This window comes from Xyrauchen texanus, chromosome 32 (genome assembly GCF_025860055.1).
Source record: "Xyrauchen texanus isolate HMW12.3.18 chromosome 32, RBS_HiC_50CHRs, whole genome shotgun sequence".
NCBI classification, from domain to species: Eukaryota; Metazoa; Chordata; class Actinopteri; order Cypriniformes; family Catostomidae; genus Xyrauchen; species Xyrauchen texanus.
In genome coordinates this window covers 13,001,463-13,026,014 of record NC_068307.1, presented here as the reverse complement: position 1 = coordinate 13,026,014, position 24,552 = coordinate 13,001,463, and the positions used below count along the sequence as shown (strand labels likewise).

The following is a 24,552-nucleotide window of genomic DNA, read 5'->3' as shown; positions in this document are numbered from 1 at the left end:
TACAATGACATCAATGCCCCTTTAGCATCCTGAGTGGGGAATCCTGTTTGAAACTTGATCTGAAGAACTGAGAAAGATGTGTAGCCTAATATTACACCTGTCAGGGATGGGTTTCAGCAAACCAACTATCTAGAATTATTCACTTATCACAGGGGGCCCTTGTTAGGTATAACGTGGAAGACAGCACCTGTTATCTGTGCTTCATGGATGCTGGTGATTTTCTCCCCACAGTAACCAAGCCTTAGCATTCTGTGACTCTCTCGTTCCTCTACAAATAGTTATGCAACGATCCATTTGTGAAAATAAATAGCACATTATCACTCACACACATCAAGGAGCTGATAGGAGCACATGAAACAGCAGCCTCTGGAAGCTCAAGTTCCACCAGCCTGACATGAGATACTATGCAGGCGGCTGACCCCCAACCAACAGGACAGGTTGTTAATTTAGACAATCCAAAAAGCTACTGAAATGCCACTACAATTAGTAAACTCTCTTTCAATGAACAGTCTTTGAGATTCTGCATGTGGTTGATGTTATTTGATGGATGGAATAGCACATTTGTTTAAGAAATTAGAATGCGTGGGTATGGTCTCCAGTTTTATATTTTTCATATCAGAGCATATAAGGGACAGAACTGTTTAAATCAGATAGTATTTCTGTGTATAAAGAAAGAGAGAGAGAACACGCCTGTGAGTTTGCTAGTGATGGCTTCATGTTTAATTCACTCATCTGTGAGCACACAAACCCAGCCATTATTCATTATTCACGCAGCCCTCCCTCCAAAGATACACACATGCTTATCACACAGATTCTCTTTCTCACTTACACACCCAGTCCATCTTTTTAAGGGACCATTTAGTTGGTCCACAAACTAGACACAGTGTAATGAAAAGAACAGAATGCAGCTGTCTCGAGCATGGCCTAGTCTAAGGCATTGCCACTCTAGATTTCCCCCCATCCTGAACACAAACAAGGATTTTTAGAAGAATATCTCAGCTCTGTAGGTCCTTTCATGCAAGTGAATGGTGGCCAAAACTTTGAAGCTACAAAAATCACTTAAAGGCAGTGTAAAAGTAATCCATATGACTCCAGTGGTTTTATGTAGGCCTTCTGAAGCAATGTAATCTCAGAAACAAATCAATATTTAAATCCTTTTTACTAGAAATTTCCACTTTCACTTTCAGAATGTGAAAGTGAAGATTTATATTTATAAAAAGGACTTTAATATTTATATGTTTCTCACCCACACCTATTTTATCGGTTTTGAAGTCATAGATTAAACCACTGGAGTCATATGGATTACTTTTATGCTGCCTTTATGTGATTTTTTGGAGCTTCAAATGTCTGGTCACCATTCAATTGCATTGACCAACAGAGCTAAAATATTCTTTTAAAAATCTTAGTTTGTGTTCTGCAAAAGAAATAAAGTCTGGTATAATATCTAGGATGGCATGAGGATGAGTAAAATATGAGATGATTTAAATTTTTGGTTGAACTATACCTTTAACTAGGTAAAAATTCACCTATGCGCAAAGCCGCAACAAGCAAGTTTATTGAGCTGTCTAAGGACTTTTATTTTGAAGTGTTGTCTTTTATTGTGCTGCTTATTTTTTTTTTTTTTTTATCATGTTGCTTAGTTGTGCCGCGTTCATCCTACAATGTATTCTGTTCTCTTGATTTCTCTGCCTTAGTTGCCATTTCTTTCTGCGTAATTTAACATTACATGTACCAATGAGTAATGTTAGACCTCTGCGTGTGTTGGGGCGCAGGTCTTTGGAAGGAAAATGGCATTTGAAGAGGTCATCTTTAAAAATACGACACCCATGTCAGGTGTGTTCATTTATGACGCTCGGAAGAGCGTATGCCACAGCTTCATATACCGAGACACCGGCTGCTAGCCAGAAATTTGTATTTAAAGCATTAGACATCGCGAAAAAACATCGGAGTGAAAAAGACAGACGGACAGGTTTCGAAAAAGAGGTTGACTAAATTTGTTTTTGCATGTGCAACGCTTTTGATGCTCCGTCTTTTCTGGATTCTTCTCCAAAGGTTCCGGTGTCCCCTTATGTTTGCAGATGAGTAGTTGAACTCAAACAGCTCACCCAGCAACTACAGACTGTGCACCCGAGTGTGCTTGCAAAGGCACTGTACAGAAGCATCCTTTATCAAGACCAAAATCTAATCGCTATAAATAAACCTGCAAGTATTTTACATTTTGTCGCATGCAATCTATTTGAAAGATGTCTGTTCTTTTCTACGAATGTAGCCCTATAGGAAGTACCTGAGCTTTTGATGATTATAAAGTTGCATTAAACAAGTCCTATTACATAAAAAACAAGCTGTGCTACTTTCCTATGCCATTCAGTCTCATAGATGTTCATGGCATTATAAACAGCATTACAGATTGTCTGCTTTGCTTGCTAAGATAACTGATGGGATGCAGGCAGGATCACAGTTACCTCTGCCACCATCTGGAAAAGGAAACTACTGGAGTTTTGATCCTGGCTAAAACAGAAGAAGCTGCTGAACATGTACAAACACACATCAGATCACTCCAAGCTGAAAGGAACTATTTGTGAGTTTGAACTATGAACCTCAATAACTGTATTAGGTAGGGATGCCCCGATGTATCGGCTGCCTATATTTATCAGCCAGTTATTGACCAAATTAAAACCATCCTTATATCGGTTATAAGCATTAAAACACTGAAATGAAAAACAATGGTTTATTTATAATAAATGTATTACACACTTTGTAAAAAATCAAATGCACAATCCAGAAATAATAATAGCCACAATATGAAGAAGAGTTGGCACTCCTAAGAACATGTATTATATATATATATATGTTAATGTGAATGTGTCCATAAACGAACATGACAGTTGTGAAAGCGGCACTTACCTTTAGGTTACATGATGAGGGAAACCATCTAAATTGCTTTGAAACCAGCAGACTTTTACTTCTGATATCCATTAATGCTGTATGATTGATTCAATTATGATTGAAATTGCAATATGGCTTTATGTGATTACTAAACCCTTATAAGGCTGCATTTTAAACTGAAAAATATTTAGAATAACAAAATAATCTTTTTTCATCAGTATTGAGAAAGTTACTAAAAAAAGTAATCCATTAAAAATTATTTATTACTCTAAAATTTATAATCAGATTACTTTATCAATTACTTCATTAGATAAGTAATCACATTATTAATTACTTTATTTTTAAGTTACTTTCACACAAAAAAATCTTCATTTTTTCCACTCAACAAATTCAAAATCTCATTGTCACACACCCACATACAAAGATATCAATATTTTTTGGGGGGAAATATTTAGAAATGTAGAAATATTTGTAACCCAAATAATGTACCAACAAGTAATTACTTTGATTGAAAGTCAGTAACTGTAATCCCTATTATTAAGTCAATGTCTTTAATTGGATACAGTACATTTGAGGGCAATTTCTATTTGGTTTTAGGGGTAACTTGATTGATTGATTTTTTGACATCACGTAAACTTGTATTTATCCCCATTGCAATGCATTTTATTTGCCTACAAAGTGTCAGACATCATTTACTGTGAACAGATAATCATGTACCACCACAACATACCTACACTGTATATTCCCTCTGTCTCACTCAGGACGGTCACTGTGGGTGTGCCTGTTCCATCTGAGTGAGTGACATTCCCATTATACAGCCACACTTTAAAGTAATTAAACATTCTATTCAGCATGATCAGGGTCACCATGCTTACTGTCAATGATTGTTTTGTTTGTCTGTTCAATCTCTTATTCCGAGATCTTTGAAGAGTAGGATCCATTCCAGTTATCTTACATGACTAGAGTTAAAGTGAACTAAAGTATAATGGTTATTGTATTCAGATGGGTCTGAGCCCATTGTTCAGAGTGAGTGGAGAGGAGGATGGAGTGACAAGGGTGAGATCTCACCGGCAGGCCCAAAGTGCAGTCACGCAGTATCAAGTTTTGGACAGCACTAATGGCTGCAGCTTGGTAGAACTGCAGCCTGTCACAGGTACTGAATAACATGAAAAACCCTATCAGATCTGAAACCAAGGGTTACTCCTAAATGTTATTATTGTAAATGTACCTAGATTTGCATTTAATTAATGGGACCTCATATTTGTTGTGAAAAATGGTCCCACTTTATATAAGGTGTATTTAACTGCTATGTACTAACGTTAAAATATTATGTATTTGTGTAACTTTGTTGTGTAACAAAACAAAATTCATATTTGCTGTTACTGAGGTTGAGGTACAGGTAGGTTTAGGAGGAGTTGGGGTAGGGTTAAGGTTAACAGTTTAACTACACATGTAATTAAATGCAGGTACTTTAAATGTAAGTACAATGCAACAACACGTATGTACATAAGTATACATTAAAGACACCTAATATAAAATGTATCCTGAAAAGCTTACAATTCAGTTTTACATATACTTTTTTATATATATAATAATAATAAAAAAAACTTAAAGCAAAAATATTTTTAAGCTAAATTGTAATGTTTTTAGGAGTGAAAAACCAACTTCAGGTACACATGGCTCTTACTTTGGCCTGCTCCATTCTGGGAGACCATAAATATGCTCACTGGAACAAACTGGCACACCAGGTATGCTAAATATAACAACCTCAGATCAAATGGGGTAGCACTGGTTCCTCAAATGGAGATCAGACCTATTTCTAGATTAAAAATGATTTAAAACCACACGTTTTGTAATTTACCATTTGCTAAATCAGAGTCCAAGTAACAAGACTAAATTCGCTACTCAACAAAATCTAGGTCCAGATTTTAAGAGCATTTGTTTAGTCAATTAATTTTGCAATAATGTGTTAATCAGTGGTATAATGTTTTCTTGAGACGTGACTCATCATTGTCACATTTGAAGACTGATCTTATGTTTGTCTCACATTTCAGGTTACAGAAGCTGCCAGTGTGTGTGCTGCGACAAATGGGTCTGGTGCAGAGTAAAACCCGATACCTCCCTCTTCACCTACACTCCCGAAGGATCACCCTGCCAGGGGTCAAAGGTCACAGCAACATTACAGTGTCCTGTCCACTTCCTAAATACTTCACCTACACTTTGAAGAGACTACAGATTCCATTACCAGAAAAGGAATGATATTTGGATCACACATGAATAATAAAGCAATTTTTTGAAATGTGTTATAGTTCAGTTATGTTGACATTTAAAGGGATAGTTCACCCAAAAATTTAAATTCTCATCTTTTACTCACCCTCATGCCATCCCAGATGTGTATGACTTTCTTCTGCAGAACACAAAGATTTTTAGAATAATATCTAAGTTCTGTTGATCCTTACAATGCAAGTGAATGGTGACCAGAACTTTGAAGCTCCAAAAATCAAACAAAGTCAGAATAAAAGTAATACATAAGACTCCAGTGGTTAAACCTATGTCTTCAGAAGAGATATGATAGGTGTGGGTGAGAAACAGATCAATATTAAAATAATTTTTACTAGAAACCTCCACTTTTGCATTCTTTCACATTTTGGTTTTTGGAGCTTTAAAAGGTCCGGTCACCATTCACTTGCATTAAAAGGACCAACAGAGCTGAAATATTCTTCTAAAAATATTTGTTTTCAACAGAAGAAAGTATACACATCTGAGATGGCATGAGGGTGAGTAAATGAGAATTTTCTTTTTTGGGTGAACTATCCCTTTAACAGAATTAGATGACTTTGCAGGTCATTAAAATGTCTGGTACAAAGCATAAAGTTTCTGCGCATCTGTTAAAGCATTAGATACCATATTCTTAAGTTATCAGATTTTGTGTCAAGACATTTTGTAATAAAAGCCCAAGAAAAATTATTTTCCCGACCCCAAAGCCTTAATGTTATGTCAGTGTGTTTTCTAAAAGTTTGGATTTGTTGGATGATATTAGATTAAATCAAGATCTTCATCCACAAACACTGTTGAAGTCAAAGAAGACACCACTACAAGGAATTCACTGTACAAAAAGGCATGTTTGAAAACACAAGCTTCTCCAGCACCACCATATATCAATACGTATCAGGTTACCATAGATGCATGTATATATATATATAAAAAAAAACAAATAGAAACAAAAGGTCTTCATGTATAATACACTCCTCAGGTATGTCGACTCTGCTATTGCAAGCTCCTGGGGGTAAGCGAGGGTTGTTAGGTTTATGTAGATGTTACAGGTGGATGAGGCCATGACTTGAAACGCATACACATAACCATCACATGGTTTTCCAGCCCACTGCTGATAATGACTAGAGCTTAATTGTGAAATTAAAACCATTCAATCTTTACAGTTCAGCACTTTAAAGAGAGGACAGTGGGGAAAGGGATGGAGCATAACATACATGGCAGAAAGAGAAAATGCACAAAATGGGAGATCTGGGCAAATACGTTTTGATGGTCATTAAGTGGAACAAACAAAACTAATTTCTGTATCTAAAAAAAAAAATGTATGTATGTCCATTTCATTGAAAACCTCTCCTGTGCTCTCCTTTAAATCATTAGGAGACACCACAGAAGCAACTTGGTTTAGTCTCTTCGAGAAAGGAGAGGATGGCAAGATGGAGTGTTGAAGGTGAAAGGTCTTTCCATCTTGCTCTAGTTTTCTCTCAGTGTACATTGGCCTGCACAATGGAGATTATCTCCTGAATTTCCCGCACCATCATGATGCGTGTGAGCATGTGCTCCAGTTGCTCGCTCGTGATTGGTTGAGTGGAGTACCAAATAGGGCTGTTAGGTGCCACGACAGGTTCTGGCGTCAGGTAATACGTGTCATTTCGACCCTTGGCAGTCTGAGGGCTAAAGAGAGATCACAGAAAGATGAGGGAGAGGCAGAGTAAGTAGAAGAAAAAAAAGGCAATTATCTAATCTGGGATTATTTTATTTGGCTCGGTGAACAATCCAAACCAAAAGTATTAACAGAGAATATGCTTGTGGGACAGCTCCCCTGTTAATCTTTCAATTAATAATTATACTAAAGCCATAACTAACTTCAGCATTCAGGTCTATGTCATTGAAACCAAGGGATACATTTACGCTAGCCATTGCACTACAGTAGCATGTGATATAGGCAGTGTCTCACCATTTGAAAAGGTAAAAGTCATAGAGCTTGATGGGACAACGCAGTGGGTTCTCTGGGTCTTCGGCTTGCTCTACGTACATGTCATCCGTCACTAGAACAATAAAATCAATGTTATAATGTGAATGTGTTTTATAACTTTTTCATAGTAACTTGTGGGATAACTATTAGTTGGCTGACAAGTGCCAGGCTGTTATTTGGCCATTTTTTTTTTTATTACCTGCATCAGCTAATAAGCGAGCATGCTTGGCTGATTGACGTGTTTGCACCCTCTTGTGTCAGTTCAAAATTCTACTCACAGACATGTCAACATTTTCTGTTTTCTATCATATTTGTTAAATTTTGTGTAAAATAATTTCTGCAAATTTGTGTCATATGCTGTCATTAGATGTGAAAGTAAAAGTTGAGATTGATAGTAAAAAAAGGACTAAATGGTGCTGTAAGCAGTTTTTTTCATGGAAAAAAATGTTCCTACTCCCTGAAAGATATTAATGAAATAAGTGTCATGAGCTATCTCACCAGTCTCTGTGAGAGCTCAAGACTCTGTAAACAGCAAAAAAAAAAAATTAGCTCGCAGGCCACGGTCTCTGACGAAGAGCTGAAATATTCTTCTTAAAATCTTTATTTGTGTTCAGCAGAAGAAAGAAAGTCATACACATCTGGGATGGTATGATGGTGAGTAAATGATGAGAGAATTTTCATTCTTGGGTGAACTAACTCTAAGTCATCAGTCACCCTTCTCTCTAGATATAGCAATTGCATCAGCTGCTGAAAAACCCATTTTGGTTGATCACTAAAACTATGACTAAGGAGATGTTTGGTAAATTTAAAATGTAAAGTTACGTTTTAATTGTAACATCTGACAAAAACCTGCCTTATGCCGGATTCACAAATACACCGTGAGCAGGGCATGAGAGAGGTGTGAGCAACGCATCGTGTTTGAGCTTTCACGTCGGCCGTGTCTCTTTTCTAGGTTCCTACGGCAGTGTCAGGCAGTCATGTACACTTGTTTATTAGTCACTCTACATCTTTGGAATCCTCTCGGGCAGGCTGGGCAGCTAAAAATTATAAGCATAAAAGTACAGCTGCTCTCTACTTGAATGGAAAGACTGAAATTTCCAAAATGATTGGTCAAGATTACAATCAAAGAACATACACAAATCAGCAGTTAAATCTGACAACAGGGTTCTAGGTAGCTCTCAGCGAGTATTGACACTGACTACCACCCCTGGAGTTACGAGTTAGAATCCAGGGTGTGCTGAGTGACTTCAGCCAGGTCTCCTAAGCAACCAAATTGGCCCAGTTGCTAGGGAGGATAGAATCAATTGGGGTAACCTCCTCGTGGTTGTGATTACGTGGTTCTCGGAGTAGGGTTGGGCGATGTCCCCTAAATTGGCAGTTGACGATGTTGACAGTAAAACATCGCGATAGACGATGATATCGTTTTCAAAAATTATGTGAAAAATTATTATTTCGTTATTTCACTAACCCAACTAATGACCCGTCGGCGCTTTATCAGTAGGTTGCACGACACGTGAAGCATTTTTTTTTAGCTTTCACTTAAGAAGAGTTGTGCACTTTTTATTTTAATATATCTCTTTACATAAATACTATTTTCCACTTAAAAACTATAATATCGTTATTTTACTCACTGATGAGCAAAAGGTCGAGGCCAGAAATGATCATGTACCTGCAGGAAATGGCCATTGATGGAGAAGAGGACCCGCTGACTTGGTGGAAAACGAACGACAAAAGGTTTCCGTTCATGGCAAGATTAGCACGAAAATATCTGTGCATGTGTGCTACCAGTACTCCATCAGAGCGGGTCTTCAGCACAGCGGGTAGTGTAGTTACTCCAATCCACAGCTTATTAAAACCAGATAAAGTGAATATGTTGGTATTTCTGGCCAGAAACATCGAAATTTAAACATGGTCTATGGTGAAAGATATTAGACTTCTTTACGCATTTTTCAGCCATCCGTTATGGAGCTATTCGATTTTGCATATAATTTTTAAACGTTCATTTGTGTAGTTCATATGACCACTTTACAATATTTCAATAACATAATTTATTTTGTAGCCTGTGCTGAAGTTAATTGTGCTGCTAATTATAAGCTGAAATGTTAATGCCGAGTTTCGGTCTGAGTGTTGTTCCCGTTTTCCTGTTCTTTATTTGTTGTTCTTCTATGTTTTAATAAATGTGTGTTATTCATATTCACCTTGTTTCTTTCATTTGATTTGACATTATGGATTTATGGCCAAGGAAATTTTTCTTTAAAAGTATTAACCAGACAAAAGTTATTTGACGTTCGCTGGTCTGGGTTTATCTTAAACTGCCGCTTCAGTATATACAAGTGCTATGTGACAATGAGCAAGATTTTCTGAGACACTACAACTACTAATAATTAATTAATAAAGGCTATTTTCTTGTAGCCTACAACATAACATATTTTAATCTAAATGTACAGTGTAAGACATGTAAAAAAAAGACAAGAAGCTAACAATGTCAAGATCAATATTTGTGTAGCCTGCCTGACACGGTATTTTCACAGACTAACACATCACGTCTCTGGCATATACCACAGTATTTAAAATAGCATATTAGTTATATTCTCAATTTAATTTACAGAGCAATCCCTGCAAAGTTTTTAGGTTAACTATAGAAGAGACTAGGATTAGTGAGTCACACTAGCAAGACTCGCAAAAGGGGGGCGTGGCATCACGATGGTGGCTCTACATCGTGATGTTGGTCAGCCATCACGATGGACGATGATATCGTCCATCGGCACAACCCTATCTCGGAGTAAGTTGTGCGTGGATCGCAGAGAGTAGCATGATCCTCCACATGCTGCGAGTCTCCGCGGTGTGATGCGCAATGAGCTACGTGATAAAATGCACGGATTGGCGGTCTCAGAAGCGGAGGCAACTGAGACTTGTCCTCCGCCACCTGGATTAAAGTGAGTAAATGTGCTACCATGAGAACCTAGTAAGTATTGGGAATTGGGCATTCCAACATTGTGGAGAAAAGGAGATAAGATAAAAAATAAATAAATCTGACAACAATAGTATCATAAATGATGCTTCTTTACCTCAGTAACACTAAAAAACCCAGTCTTTGGGGCTGGTTCAGCTAATGCGCGTTCTCGATCTGATTGATAGGCGATGTCGCTATCTAAAAGGTTATTGGCTCTTTTACCTATAAAGAATAGGTGTGCTACGCAGAAAAAAGGCTCACGGCCAAAACTATTCACTTCTGGGACGCGACACCACGTGACATATGCTTGCACCGGGAAGGATGTAACATGGGTGCCGAAACGAAACCGCGGTGCTCATCCCTCGCTCAAGGAGGATATGTGAAACCTGCCTTATAATATGGCTGCCTCTAACCTTTCTGTCCAATATGGTGAGGCCCAACTCCTTTCAGGTAGCGAATGCTGGTGCTCTTGTCTTTAGGATTGGTAGGGTTCTTCTTGGTGTGTCTGAGCACTTTGGAGAAGGCCACTTTCATATGCTGCTCTACTGTGGTCAAGTGAAAGTACCTGAAGGAGACAACATTTTAATCACCAAATATTCCCTGCTGTCATCCTATTAGAATTATGGTGGGGAAGAAAGCAAGAGACTCACTTGGTGTTGAAGTACATGAGTGTAGTAAGTAGAGTGGATGGAGAATGAGCTCCCAACTGTTTACACTCCCATAGCATCTCCTCTGTCACATGGCTTGGGATAATGTAGCCTGGCAAAAGGAAAAGTCAATTAACATACTCCCAAATACTCAGATAATTTAAACACACACACACACACACACTACATACCAAGAGGGTGAACACTGGGCCTCCACTCCTCCAGAATTTTGTGTAAACACTGACAGAACCGACCATAGTACTGATCTGAAAAGATGTCATCTACCCTGCCATTCTCAAACATGTACTACACCAAAAAGAAAAACAGAAAATTTGATTATTTAAACTATAGGACGACAAGCAGAGCATACAGTTCAAGACAGAAAGGATTATCAGTAACATATTAACATTATCAAAGATTTATAATACTGGACCATATAATTTACTCAGGATTTCTGGAAGTTTAATGAAGCTAAATTTAAGACTTTAAGACCTTTTTAATACCAACTAAAGAAAATATTTTTTATGAGGGATCATAAAAATTACATTTTCTTATTTAGTACTGCCCCGAAGAAGCTATTTGACATAACACATCCTCACATATGTTCCAAAATAGTAACTGAATTTACACACATGATCCCGTTTAGAAGTTTACATTCCCTTGGTTTCTAATATGGAGTGTGGCTTTCTCGATGGTCAATGACTGTTAGTGTAATAATTGTTCATGAATCCCTGCTTTGTCGTGAGCAGTGAAGATGTCCAATTTTCTTAAGAAAAAAAAACACAACTACAGTAAAATTATTTGGTTTATCTGCATATTTGAGTTCTTCCCAACAGTGGCTATATATGAGGTCCAGATTTTGACAATTGAGGGACTAATACACACCTATTACAAAAGGTGTAAACAATTATTGAAGGCAACGTAAGAACAACCAAGGGGTGCAAACTTTTGAACAGTATGATTTGTGTAAATAGGAGTACATTTTGTGTTATGTAGCTTTTGAAGGGCAATACTACATAAAAAATATAAATCTCTTATAGGCTATTTGTATACATTCTGAAAGGAGTGTAGAAACTTATAAAAACAAAAGGGTTATGCAAACTTCTGCACTTAACTCTATAGGCTATATAGTAGTTTGTGATAATTAATATTTAATTTTAGATTTAGTTTGTTCCACGATTTAAACACATTTTAGCATTTTTTTTTAAATGTACAAATTCCATGTAGCCTATCCATATGATGTCATATTGCATGTGTAATTATTAAATGACTTAAAAAAAATTACAACATTGTAACCAAAACTTCAAAATACAACCCCCACATCTGAACATATAAGTGCTTGTACTACGTAAAAAGTGCCGTGTAGCTGTCTTAATGTGACATTGTCTGATTTACCTCCGTGCTCGTGGGAAATTAACATTACAGAAAAATACTCGCTTGCATATTCACATGCTGCAGGAAAAAATAGATCGGCTTCTTTCAGCTCATTGTTGAAAACCCCTTTTTTTTTTTTATTGGTGCATTTCTACATGTGCTGACTGACAGGATGAAAAAGAGTGCACGCCAAGTGTATGACATCATTGCCATGGTATCCAGATACATTTCAGCAGATTTGCAGAAAGACTAGTATGAAAGTATCGTCAAATCAATGTGCAACGCTTCGAAATTGCTTCTCTTCTCTGCAAACGATACCAAAGACAATAGCGAGAAGGAAAATGAGTACATCAAAAATAAGTAGAAAAAAAGTCAGTGAGCCTACCAGCTGAAACCAGGACATAATTACAATGTTTGTCGAGAATTTCGAAAACGGGACGTCTGGTCACCCCTCTCAAACGCAACGTGAAAACAATCCTCGCAACCAGAAAACAGTCCCTCATACAACAATTAATGCCATGACCTTATGAATTTAAGACTTTTTGCTCCGATTTAAGACCGGTGGAAACCCTGTTACTATATAATCTTTAAACTTGGATTAGAAGCAGACAAAAGGAGACAAAAAGACTTACTTTCTGTATACATAAAAATACATAGTAGAGTGAGTCGGGATCAAATGGCTCCCCCTCCAGCCCTCGAGCCTCTTGGTTCATCAGGGACAGAGCCAAGTTCAGCTCACCCACTGAACTTGACACCAGATCTTCCTGGAAACGAAGCGGCTGCCGACCTGAAGAGATTTTTTGCTGTTAATTTTGGTGCAATTAAGCATCACTAGAAGCTTAAATATTGGCAGTTAAAACATGTCTGCTCACGTTAGAAAAAAACATTATTGATCAATGGTATAAATAGACACTCACTGAGCACTTCATTAGGAACACCTGTACACCTACTTATTCATGCGATTATCTAATCAGCCAATCATGTGGCAGCAGTGAAATACAAAGTCATGCAGATATGAGTCCCGAGCATCAGTTAATGTTCACATCAACCATCAGAATGGGGAGAAATGTGATCTCAGTGATTTCGGCCTGGATCCAGATGGGCTGGTTTGAGTATTTCTGTAAATGCTGATCTCCTGGGATTTTCAAATACAACAGTCTCTGAAGTTTACTAAGAACGGGGCCAAAAACAAAAAAAATCCAGTGAGGTGGCAGTTCTGAGGACAGAAATACCTTGTTGATGAGAGAGGTCAACAGAGAATGGCCAGACTGATTCAACCTGAAAGAAAGGCTATGGTAACTCGGATAACCACTCTGTACAATTGTAGTGAGCAGAATAACATCTCAGAATGCACATCACGTCGAACCTTGAGGCGGATGTGCTACAACAGCAGAACATCATGTCGGGCACTTTATTAGGACCAGTGTTCCTAATAAAGTGCTCAGTGAGTATATAGACGTTGCCTTTTGAATAACAGAAATATAAACATACGTCCAATAGGTGCAAGTTTATTTTGTTCATTCTTGTCCAACTCAGCATTTTTGCGCTGAACCCAAAGCTTCCACACATCCAATCCTTCCTCAGGCTTCAGTGTGTTGGGGAGAACCATCTCAGGTGGATCTTCTACCTGTGGCTCTGCCTCTGTCTGTGCCAGAAAACACAGAAGTAAATCATTGCATTGTTACTATACCAAAAGAAGTGATGTGTAGTGCACTTCAGACAAATGCACATTACCTGTTAAAAGAATAGTTCACTCAAAATGCAATTATGGCAACATGCCAATAACCTTATTGATCTTGTGTGATGATGTTTGGTCACAAGACACACAAGAACAAATCCAGATTAATGTTACTGATGTGTTGTCCTATTTATTTGGGCTCTGTATAGATAAGTTTATCAATGATTTGAGAGTGAATAATGACTTGCATTTCAGTCGGTTCATCATCCAAAGTGATCGTATGATTTCAAACGTCTTGGAATATAAGGGCATGAGTGACATGGACTACTTTATGACACTTTTGGGTGCTTTAAGCTTTATAGTGAATTAGGGCTGGGTGATTTTCATTTTATTGATTAATTCTGTTTTTTAAATCAAGGAATCGAGACTTTGCATAAAAATATTAGCAAATGCTATTAGTTAGACATGTTGTAAATCAGCCAAAGGCTGAATAAAGAAGATATTTTTTTATAACGCCTGCCTTGATGCCCCCCCCAATATGATCATCTGCACATGTGTGAACACTACAAATGAAAGTAACAGGTTAACAACATGAAGGCTGATATGAAAGACACAGGTAATATTTCCAGTACAACTGTACAGTGTGACTGTAGCTCAACTTCATCCATCATGCATGTATACACCGGCCTAATCCAAACTGGCCTTGGCACTGTGCCTCTGAAACTGGATTCAGATAGATTGCTAATTATTGCTTTGTTTGGTGGTGGGGTTTTAAGTGTACTGAATTTATAGCCATTATTTGGGAAGTGATCGTTTTGACGAACTGTAATGATTAATCATTTCATATTTGCACTGCTCAGTGTGTCCTAGGGTTGTACCGATAGACGCTGGTCAGAGTGATCACCAATAGCTGATGCCTTTCATGTCAAGATGAAATTTGGCTTGTTTTTTTTATTATTATTATTATGAATATATTAACATTATTTTACTGGACAAACATACATTATAATTTAAAATGTTTTTAAATAATAGTTTAGAAACATGTGATCCATGACAACACCGTTTTAAAACTTGTAATATTAATTTAAAATACTTAAAATGTAATCAGTGACAATGCATAAGCATATGTATCTAACATAATTATGTATTTTTCAGCTGAGCAGAATTATTCCTATATCTATTCTGGTGTCACTATTGCCCTCTGCTGGGCTTATTTTTAGTCCCACTCCATCCCTGATGGATCATTTTACTCATTAATGAACAGTAGTTTTACAAGTAAAGGAAACAAACTCTTGCATATAACATGAAATAATTTAAATAATAAATTAAAGCTTATTTTTTTGATGATTTAGGCTTTGTTCAAAGTTTTGTGAGCATAGAGTCATGAATTTAGTGCCGTAAATTTAACAAAATACTTGTGCCCATTCTTATATCTTTTTTTTTTTTTAAATCACCTTTTAATAGAATAAAGGAAATAAACATTTTTACAATTAAAAATAATACATAATAATAATAATGAAGAGACAGAAGCAATTGAGACAGCCTAAATAGATAGAGGAACTGTGGTGAATTCTCCAAGAACCTTGGAACATCCTCTCTGCCAACAACCAAGAAAAACTGTGTCCAGGTGTACGTAGGAGAATTAGTGCTGTTTTAAGGCAAAGGTGGTCACACCAAATATTGATTTAGCTTTTTATGTTTACTGGAGTTTGTATATATTATTATTTTTATTTTATAGGTTTGGAAATAAATTAGCATCACTTCATTGACCCTTAAAACACATGGCCATAATATGCACCTGTTACCCTCTGTAATTCTATTTTATTATGAATTCTGTGAAAAGAATCCACATTTTGATCATAAAAATAGATCGCTCGCCAACTGTCACAGACCCACAATTTTTCTACAGTTAATCCTGAAAATTGTTTGAGTTAAAAACATGTACATTTTGTAACTTTAAGCTCATCATAGCAATATCTTACATTATGTACTTTTTTTTTATATATATATATATATATATATATATATATATATATATATATATATATAGAAAGAAATGATTTCATTGATTTCCTCTTGGCCATTTTTGAAAGTGTGCAAAACCTTTGAATATTTGCATTGCCTTCAGTGGCTTAACTTTCAAGTGAACACTAGGAAGGACAAGTCTACCCATTGCTAAACTCCGACACACCTGTTTGCATTAGTTTTCAATAAACCGCCGACTTTTTGCAGTGGAGAGAGTGCTCCCGGTTGCCAGATTCTGTGACTAAAGCGTCACCCCACAGAATATGTTCAAACTCTACAAGTGACAATTTCTGATTGTGGGTTTTCACCTATAGAAATCTGGCAACCTCACACATGTTGAAATATAATTCTGACCAGCAAAGATAAAGTCTGTTATTTATCAAACATAGAAAATTCTATATTTTACTTGCACGATTACTTCTAAGCTCACAGGTTTGGAATGACAAGGGGGTGAGTAAATAATGACAGAACATATTTTTTTTTTCATAAACTACTAATTTAAGCATGTAAAATTCCTGCTAGTATGTGTTCTGGCTGACCTGCAGGTGGAGCTGTTGTTGCTGAGCCTCCCCATCCTGTATATGCTGCTGCTGATGCTGAGGATCCCATATGTGCAGGGCTTGCGTAGTCCCGGAGTAAGTGCCCCCGACTGTCTGCACTGCTACAGGGATGTGAATGTTTCCATTCATAAACTGTGCAGGGAAAAGTGAATGTACAACTTCCTCTTGTGTGGTCATTCCTGATCCAGACACCGGAACACCCACTGCCCCGGCAGCCTGAGATATCATCATCCTGTCTTTGTCTTTATCTTGAGCGTTAGGCGAGGCCTGTACCTGCACAGTGCTGTAGGCCTCCTGAGGGATCGCAATGTGGGTCACACCTTGCTGCTGTGGGGCAGAGTACACAGGTATGGTCCAGGTCTCACCTGCTGGGCCAGTGATGGTACCGGTGGCACTGTACAGGTGAGTGCTATCAACGGTAAGCAGGTCTGGTCGAAGTGACAGGTAACCTTGCTGCTGGCCCTGTGGGATGGCCAGTACAGTAGCTAGCTGCTGCCCTTGAGGCAGCGAGTAGGAGACAACTGTAGGGACGTCCACCTTGCGTTTCTTTGCAGGCTGGAGGACAGCAGGTGAGGTTCCAAGTCGTCTTTCTGCCTCTCTGGGGGAGCCCTGCTGCTGAGGAGACAGAGCCTCCACAGTCTGGATCTGAATCTGCTGACCTCCAGCAACTGCTGCTACAAGCTGGGCCTGGATCTAAGAGAGCAACCCACATGTTACTTTATATAAGACTACGACACTTTTAGACCATGATTTCAATTACCTTTCATAGTTTTATTCAACACAAGTACTCACAAAGAGCAATACCTAGCTAATGAATATATTCAGAAGTGATATGATAGGTGTGGATGAGAAACAGAGCAATATTGAAGTGCTTTTTTTACAGTAAATTCTCCTCCTGCCAGTAGGTGGCGATATGCATGAAGAATGCAAATCGCCAAAAACAATACAAGAATGTGAAGGTGAAAGTGACGACGATAGTAAAAAATGACAAATATTTATTTGAATTTTCATTTTTGGGTGGACTATCACTTTAATGGATTTATTCATCTAAATTTCATAAACTGTAGATGCTGATTAGTTGCATTTATCTGCATGCATTACCTGCTGTTGTTGTTCCTCGGTAAGCTCTCCCTGTTGTATCAGCTGTGTTGTAGTGACTCCATGTAACTGCTGTTGGGTGGGAGAAGCCACTTGAAGTACCTGACCAACTGTTTGACCCTGCTCCCCTTGAATCTGCACCTGCCAATCGGTAGATGAAGAGCCATTTAAACTTTTCATCGACTCATTAATTAAAATCATTAATATCAGTCAACCAATATACACACACAAACACAGAGGACAATAAATCGGCTGATATTAGATTTTTTTTTTTAAAAAAATTTAATTTTCCCTTTAGGCCAATTAGTTTCTTAAGCTGCGATGGCTTCCAGAATCACCTGCTTGCATGTGATGGAGCCGTCTGAGACATTTAAGTTCACACAGTTAGTTTTGTTGTTATGTGAAATCATGTGAAACACAGTCTCATTTAAACAATCCCACATATCAGAGCAGTGAAAGACACGTATGAGCTCATGATGTTAAAGTGATCAGGTGCTACATTCTCTCTCTTCTCAGCAGTTCCCTGTTAAATTTAACGGTCTTGTGATAAAAATTATAAAGGCAAATATCAATAAAACTTGTATCATATATCAACTGCAAATATAGCATCACAGGCTATTTTCATGGCAAGATCAAGGTAGTTTTAAAAGTTAATATACACAATATAGTATATAAAACAGTAATATACACAAAGAAAATTATATAAGACCTTTTATTTCCATATAAAACTTTTTTAATAAAGGTACATTTTCCCATTTTTGAAAACATCCACTAAAAACTTTGAGTAGAAATGTTACCTAGTGGCATTACAATTATGACACTCCAGTAAAATGTGTTTTATGGTGTCTGACAAAAATCACATCTTGGTGACACTTCACCTTTCAATAAAAACATATAAGTCTAGAATGACCAATACGGCATCTTGTGTAAACAGTATGGTCATATCTACACTCAAAATGAAAACTTGTGAAAGATTTTTTATTTATAAATGGGCTGACTTCATACAACTTATTATGGATGCACTTGTTCTGTTCTAATATACTTGGGTCTGGCTTCATAGAAATCTGGACATTGAGGGTGGAAAACTGAAGAGAAAGCTGCATTGCATTGGTTTGTTTTCATCTTAACTGCAAATTGAAGAGCAAGTTTCAAGCACCTGTTGTCAAGTGATGGATCCTTTGCTTCAATATACAAACTCTGAATGGGTGAAGTCCTGAATGCTCCTACAGAAAGTCGTAATCCAATATGGTGTACAGTATCCAGCATTTTAATGTAAGGCAGATGATTTCCTGGCAGATCTGTAAACTATTCTCCCATAGTCCATTTGGGATCGCACCAGTGTTCTGTAAAGATGTAGAAGTGTAGTGCAATCTGCACCCCATTTTGTTTTAGCCAGTAGCTTTATGATGTTTATTTTTAATAGTTTTATATGTGGGATAAAAGAAAGTAACAGATTGAATTCACAAATCCATTTTCTTACAGTGGAGCGCTCATATACAGTATATTCCTCCTAAGCGCTTTTTATAATGGCCTGTATCAAAACTGTGTCCCTCTGACTCACAAATTTTGCATGCTGGTCAGTCTGTGACACTCCAAGCAGGTGGTCCAGTCCGAGTACACTGAAAGTGGTCAGTAGATTGATGCTATTGCTGGATCCGCACGAAAGATATAGAGCAACTTCAAAGTAAAAACGCTTCACATGTGCTATAACAGGGTTCCCACTCTTTTCAAGGCATTTTACAGGACATGTGCCCAAAGGGTGTAATATTGAAGTATAAACACACCAGAGGTGTTTATTTTTTTCTGACTTCTGCATTTGACAGTTTCAGATAACAGTTTCTAGACAAGTAAATGTATCAAAACTTCAATCAAATAAAACAGAACATTGCATTGTTTGTATCGAATTAAGTGCTTTTATACTAAATCCTCACAGCACAATCCGAAACAAAACTGGAGATATTTTTGTCAGATGAATTGCTGAACAACAGAACATAACAGATGTGAGATATTGCTTTAATGCATTATTCTATCAGAGCGAAGTCATCTACAACACACACAGAGCATACGTGCACATTGTATATTTATTTTATTAAATCGCAGCCTTTTGTGGATTAATAATCACAACAGGAAGGGGGGGGGGGCTGGTTAGCTCAGCGAGTATTGACTAGGGATGCACAGATACCACTTTTTCTCTTCCGATCCGGTTCAGATATCGGAAATCTCAGTATCGACCTATACCAATCCGATACAGTGTTGTTTTTTGCATCAGTTTAGAATATCTGTACATTATTGTGTGGAACTAATTGGGTGTGCTCTTCAATATGTAAAACACCACAAACCTCTGACTACACATTATTTCATTATAAATGTATAGCTTATTAAGAAAACCTTTATTGTTAACTAGTATACTGGATAATGTAGCAACAAAATTAACAGTAATTCCAGTAGAAGTCATCAGTAGAAAATAGTTTTTTTTTTGGCAACATTTTCTCAACTTGTATCTGGATTTTAAAGGATTCAGATCTCTTTTTTGTTAATATTGTTGTAAGATATCAGCTCACTTTTCATTCATTTTTGGAACCCATTCAACGTAAATATTATTATCATTTGAAAAATTATAATAACAATAATATATTATAATAGTAATCTTATATAATTATAATTATAATAGGATAATATAATCGTTCACCTTTAACTTTTAAACCCTCACACTTTTTATTTTGACATTTCTAAACTCTCCAGAAAGTCCTGTAAGTGAGTCTGTTTACAGGCAAGTTCACAGTAGTTTAATTAGCTTCTTATTCAAATTCTGGTAAAAAAAAAAAAAAAAAGCACCTCCAGTGCCATTCTAAATACATATTATAAGTGAACCGAACTATTGAGCGTCTACATCTGAGATGTTGTTAGTGAGTAGCGCTCAAATATTGGGTGAAGGCTAAAAAAATAAGCGTGCATGTGTCAACAGAGCAGTGAGCACGAGTCATATGAACTACTTTGTGTTTTAATGGTTCTTTTATGTAATTTCTTGAGCTTGACTGTAACGAACATGACTAACACAAAGTATATGATTTGGATTGGGCTCGTCGGACAGATACCCAATACATTTAAAAACATCAGTATCGGAGCAAATACCAATCCAGATATCGGATCGGTGCATCCCTAGTATTGATGCTGACTACCACCTCTGGAGTTGCGAGTTCGATTCCAGGGTGTGCTGAGTGACTCCAGCCACGTCTCCTAAGCAACCAAATTGGCCTGTTTGCTAGGGAGGGTAGAGTCACCTCCTTGTGGTTGCAATTAGTGGTCATAATTCATGTTTTCCGCATCATGGAAATCATAGGGCCTTTCATGAGTTAGCTGTGGTATAAGTGGACCCTGATTGTTGAATTATTCAAAATTAATTCATATTCTGATGTGTAAAGGCCGACTCAACACGCTACCATCTGGGGTGTAAATTAACAACAACAAAAAAAATCAGTGTTCGCACCGATGTCATTGTCTAAAGTTTACAACTCAAATGTTTTGATGCAATGATATATAAATGTTCTGAGAAAAGACAGGGTCAGACCTGTACTTGAATCTGCTGTTCAGATGCTTGGTGCACAGCTGCAGCCAGTTGGGGAGAAATCTGAGTAGATGTCACCTGCACCTAGGCAAAGATTAAGAGGAGGTCACCATTATATTCCACTTTCTAATATCACAACTAGAACAATTAAAAGTCATTATTTTCCTTACAGGACATGCCAGCTCCAGCAATGACCCCGCCACCTCTGTGCTGTCTGTATAGATGCAGTTGGCTCCCTGCTGGTACACCATAGTCGTGGTGGTGCCGCTGGTCTGCTGACTGAACTCCTGCAGCACCTCCGTACCTTTGGTGGCCAGCGACTCCAGAAACTCTTTCATGCGGTGCTGAGGTACAGTGCGCACCTTTTGCCGCACATACTCGTCGAACGAGATTCCACCGCCTTCAATGGGCTCATTCATGACAGGTCAGTCCACCCTGCACTGGAGCCTGAAAGACAAGGAAGGGGTCTTGAGGATAATAGATAATAACATAAACTACCAGTCAAAAGCTTTGAAACATATTGAATTAATATTTCTTTTTGATCAAGGTTAAATGCTTAAAACTAGTTTTATAGACAAATGTAAATGGTGCAAAGAAAAGCAACCACCAAAGTACAGAGAATACATGGTGATTCCTGCAATACTGTTTAAAAAGCTTCAAGATGCCACCTCATGAAGTTGGTTGAAAGCAAAGAGTGTAATCTAGGCAAAGGGTGGCCACAATGAAGATTATAAAATATAAGATGGTTTTGATTGAAAATGTTCAGTCACTACATATTTATACCCATACTTCAATTTGTGTTATTAGATAACTACTATTCTAAAATGTGAAAGATAAAGACTGAATGGGTGTGTCCAAACTTTTGACTGGTCCTATATGTTTGTATAGGATAACAAAGGCTGTTACAGAATAAAAAAAAAGCATATATTCTAACAGTTCATCCAATTTATTCCTTCACTGTCATACACAGGTTATAGGTGTTTGACATTTAATTACATTTAAAAATGTATGGTTTTGTGATGACTGTAATGAACCCAACCATAAACCTGAATCTGCATGCATCCTTGTGCAATACTGATAGAATGGTATAAACTGAAGGTTAAAGAGTTTTTTTTATGTGTTTTAGTGCAAATTAATTGAGATTTGTATATGGGCAAATAGCATGCATATACAGCAACACTCTCCAACATTGCAGGACTTTGGACCCCTCAAGCAAAGCAGTGATGATGGTGCTCTCAATCTACCCTTCACACATCCACAAAAAGCCTCACACTGAATGCTTTTTACCGAATAAAACTGTACTGAGTAAAAATGTCATAAGCAACAATAAAGGCTACATTCGATTTTAAAATTGGTACTACCTGCCTGTAGTAAATCACACACTGGACCACTCGAGCGCTCAATACTTGTGCTTCAAGAAAATGTTAGCATTCACGCTAACATGCTAACTTTTGTCAAGCAAAGGCTTCAAAACACGATGCAAATAATGCACACTTAACACTTGCACTGTGATTTAAAATATATTAATTATCTGCTACTGCGTGTAACTAGCCATTATTCCTGCAGCAAATGTGGCGCCGAGCACGCAGCTGGCTGGCTAATATGAGCTTGCTTGCTAACACCACCCATGCTACCTTAAATAAAAGCCAAACAAATTTCCGCCAAAACACGCCATTCAAAAACAACTAATACTCGCCGTACACATGCAAATCACGCGCGCTTTGTTATCGAACGCTATTATTGTATTCAAAATCATTTGTGACATCATAAGCGCTATTTATGCCGTGACGTGTGATTATTTCGTACATACATAAATCAAGCTTATAAAACCCTACCATGATCGGGTGCAAACATGCCCTACCGTATTGGAAAAATACACAAAATTGCTGCTTGGACGTCTGGGATAGCTATAAAAAATATATATATATATAAATGTGTTTGCGATAGAGCTGACGGAAGCAGGCCTGCTGTGACAGCGCTAGACACCGGGCTGTCCTGTAGCGTGAGCGCCGTGTCGGGTGAAGGCAGGGACGGAATCGCAGCTCCCCCTTCCGGCTCCACTACACTGCCGTTAGCACATTCACAATGCCATGAACGCGGAGCCAGTCGACAAACGACACGGGCGCGCGCACTCACTATGTATGTACGGTATGGTAAACGACTATACTGTAACAGAAAGTGCGTACCCACTGTACTTTCGGTTAGTGTGTTTGAACGTTTTATTGCAAAAGCTTATAAACCAATGTCTCAGTACTCCGTCGTGTTTTACCCATGTCTTTCAGACTGTGTGAACCTGCTTGTAATTGAATAACGATAGGCTTGTGTCAGTGATGGATGGGAACTTTCTTCAGAAATATATATATGTAGGACTTGGGTGGATTTGTGTTTTGTAAGCGCTTTGTACATTACAAATAATTGCATGTATTTAAATGAGCGAGTTAAAGTTCTGAAATGTCATTCTGCATGGCTCATTTCAGCGTGCTTGCGCCTTTAAGCACAGCTTTATTCACTCCAGTCCGCCTTAAAGCGCCAAGCATGTGTCTGTGAGGGCCTCCCCCTGCTCGCCCTGCAAAAGGCTGCCTGACTGAGCTCTTAAGGTGGACCTGATGAGATATACTGTATATCGGTTGATTGTATCGTTTATGAGTTCAGAAAGAGTTAATTACCACGGTTTCTCCCTTAACCCCAGAGAGACCCAGTGCTGTAATTTGGTTAAATTAAACGTATAGCTCTTTACAAGCCTTTTAATAAGAATATAAAAAATACAACACTCAGCACAACACATATGTAATTAAATCTTCCACATAAACTTATTATTATCAGCTGTTTTAATGCTCAGCCGGATAGAATAGAAAATCTTGGCTTGAAAAGCAGATTATAAATATTATACAATTTGCATAAAGGGATAGTTTACCCCAAAATTTAAATTCTCTCATAATTTACTCACCCTCAAAGGCAAAGATTTTGCTTGAATATTTGGGGGTTGCAGCATGAAGCATCTACATATTTCCATTGATCATGGTAAAAATATCAGGGTTTGTTTTGATTATTGGGGGGGTTACCTCCCCCATCCCACTAGAAACTATGCCCCTGCTCACCCTAATCCCATCCATGATGTGTATTAATTTATTTCTTCTGCTGAACACAAAATGAGATTTTTAGAAGAATGTCTCAGCTCTGTAGATCAATATAATGCACGTGAATGGTGGCCAGAACTGAATCTCCAAAAGCACATACATGCAGCATTAAAGTAATCCATAAAACTCCAGTGGTTAAATCCATATATTCAGAAGCGATATGATAAGTGTCGGTGAGAAACAGATCAATATTTAAGTCCTTTTTTACTATATATCTCCACTTTCAGTAACATTTTTCTTCTTTTGTTTCCGGCAATTTGCATGCTTCGTGCAAATCGCCACCTACTGGGCAGGGAGGAGAATTTATAGTAAAAAGGATTTTGATTTGTGTCTCACCAACATCTATCATTTCACTTTTGAAGATATGGATTAAACCACTGGAGTCA

The 24,552-nt window shown here is 37.6% G+C and overlaps 1 protein-coding gene and 1 pseudogene across 3 annotated transcripts; one reads left to right on the top strand and one right to left on the bottom strand.

The window, feature by feature from the left end:
- Nucleotides 1–1,640: 1,640 nt before the first annotated feature.
- LOC127625669 (pseudouridylate synthase RPUSD4, mitochondrial-like) lies at nt 1,641–5,271 on the top strand (annotated as a pseudogene).
- A 723-nt stretch (nt 5,272–5,994) lies between these two features.
- qrich1 (glutamine-rich 1) lies at nt 5,995–23,112 on the bottom strand. Of its 3 annotated transcripts, none has more exons than XM_052100966.1 (12): nt 22,865–23,112; nt 21,200–21,476; nt 21,033–21,113; nt 17,468–17,605; nt 16,346–17,059; nt 13,595–13,748; nt 12,736–12,890; nt 10,921–11,035; nt 10,733–10,841; nt 10,496–10,647; nt 7,112–7,202; nt 5,995–6,828 (listed from the first exon to the last, which is right to left on the bottom strand). In XM_052100966.1, exons 2-12 carry the CDS (start codon nt 21,446–21,448, stop codon nt 6,639–6,641), a joined length of 2,148 nt encoding a protein of 715 aa, XP_051956926.1. In that variant the 5' UTR covers nt 21,449–21,476; nt 22,865–23,112; the 3' UTR covers nt 5,995–6,638. The 3 variants fall into 3 exon arrangements, with proteins under 3 accessions (XP_051956926.1, XP_051956925.1, XP_051956927.1); XM_052100965.1 differs by having other exon boundaries at nt 22,891–23,112; XM_052100967.1 differs by lacking the exon at nt 22,865–23,112 and adding an exon at nt 22,391–22,854.
- Nucleotides 23,113–24,552: the final 1,440 nt, after the last annotated feature.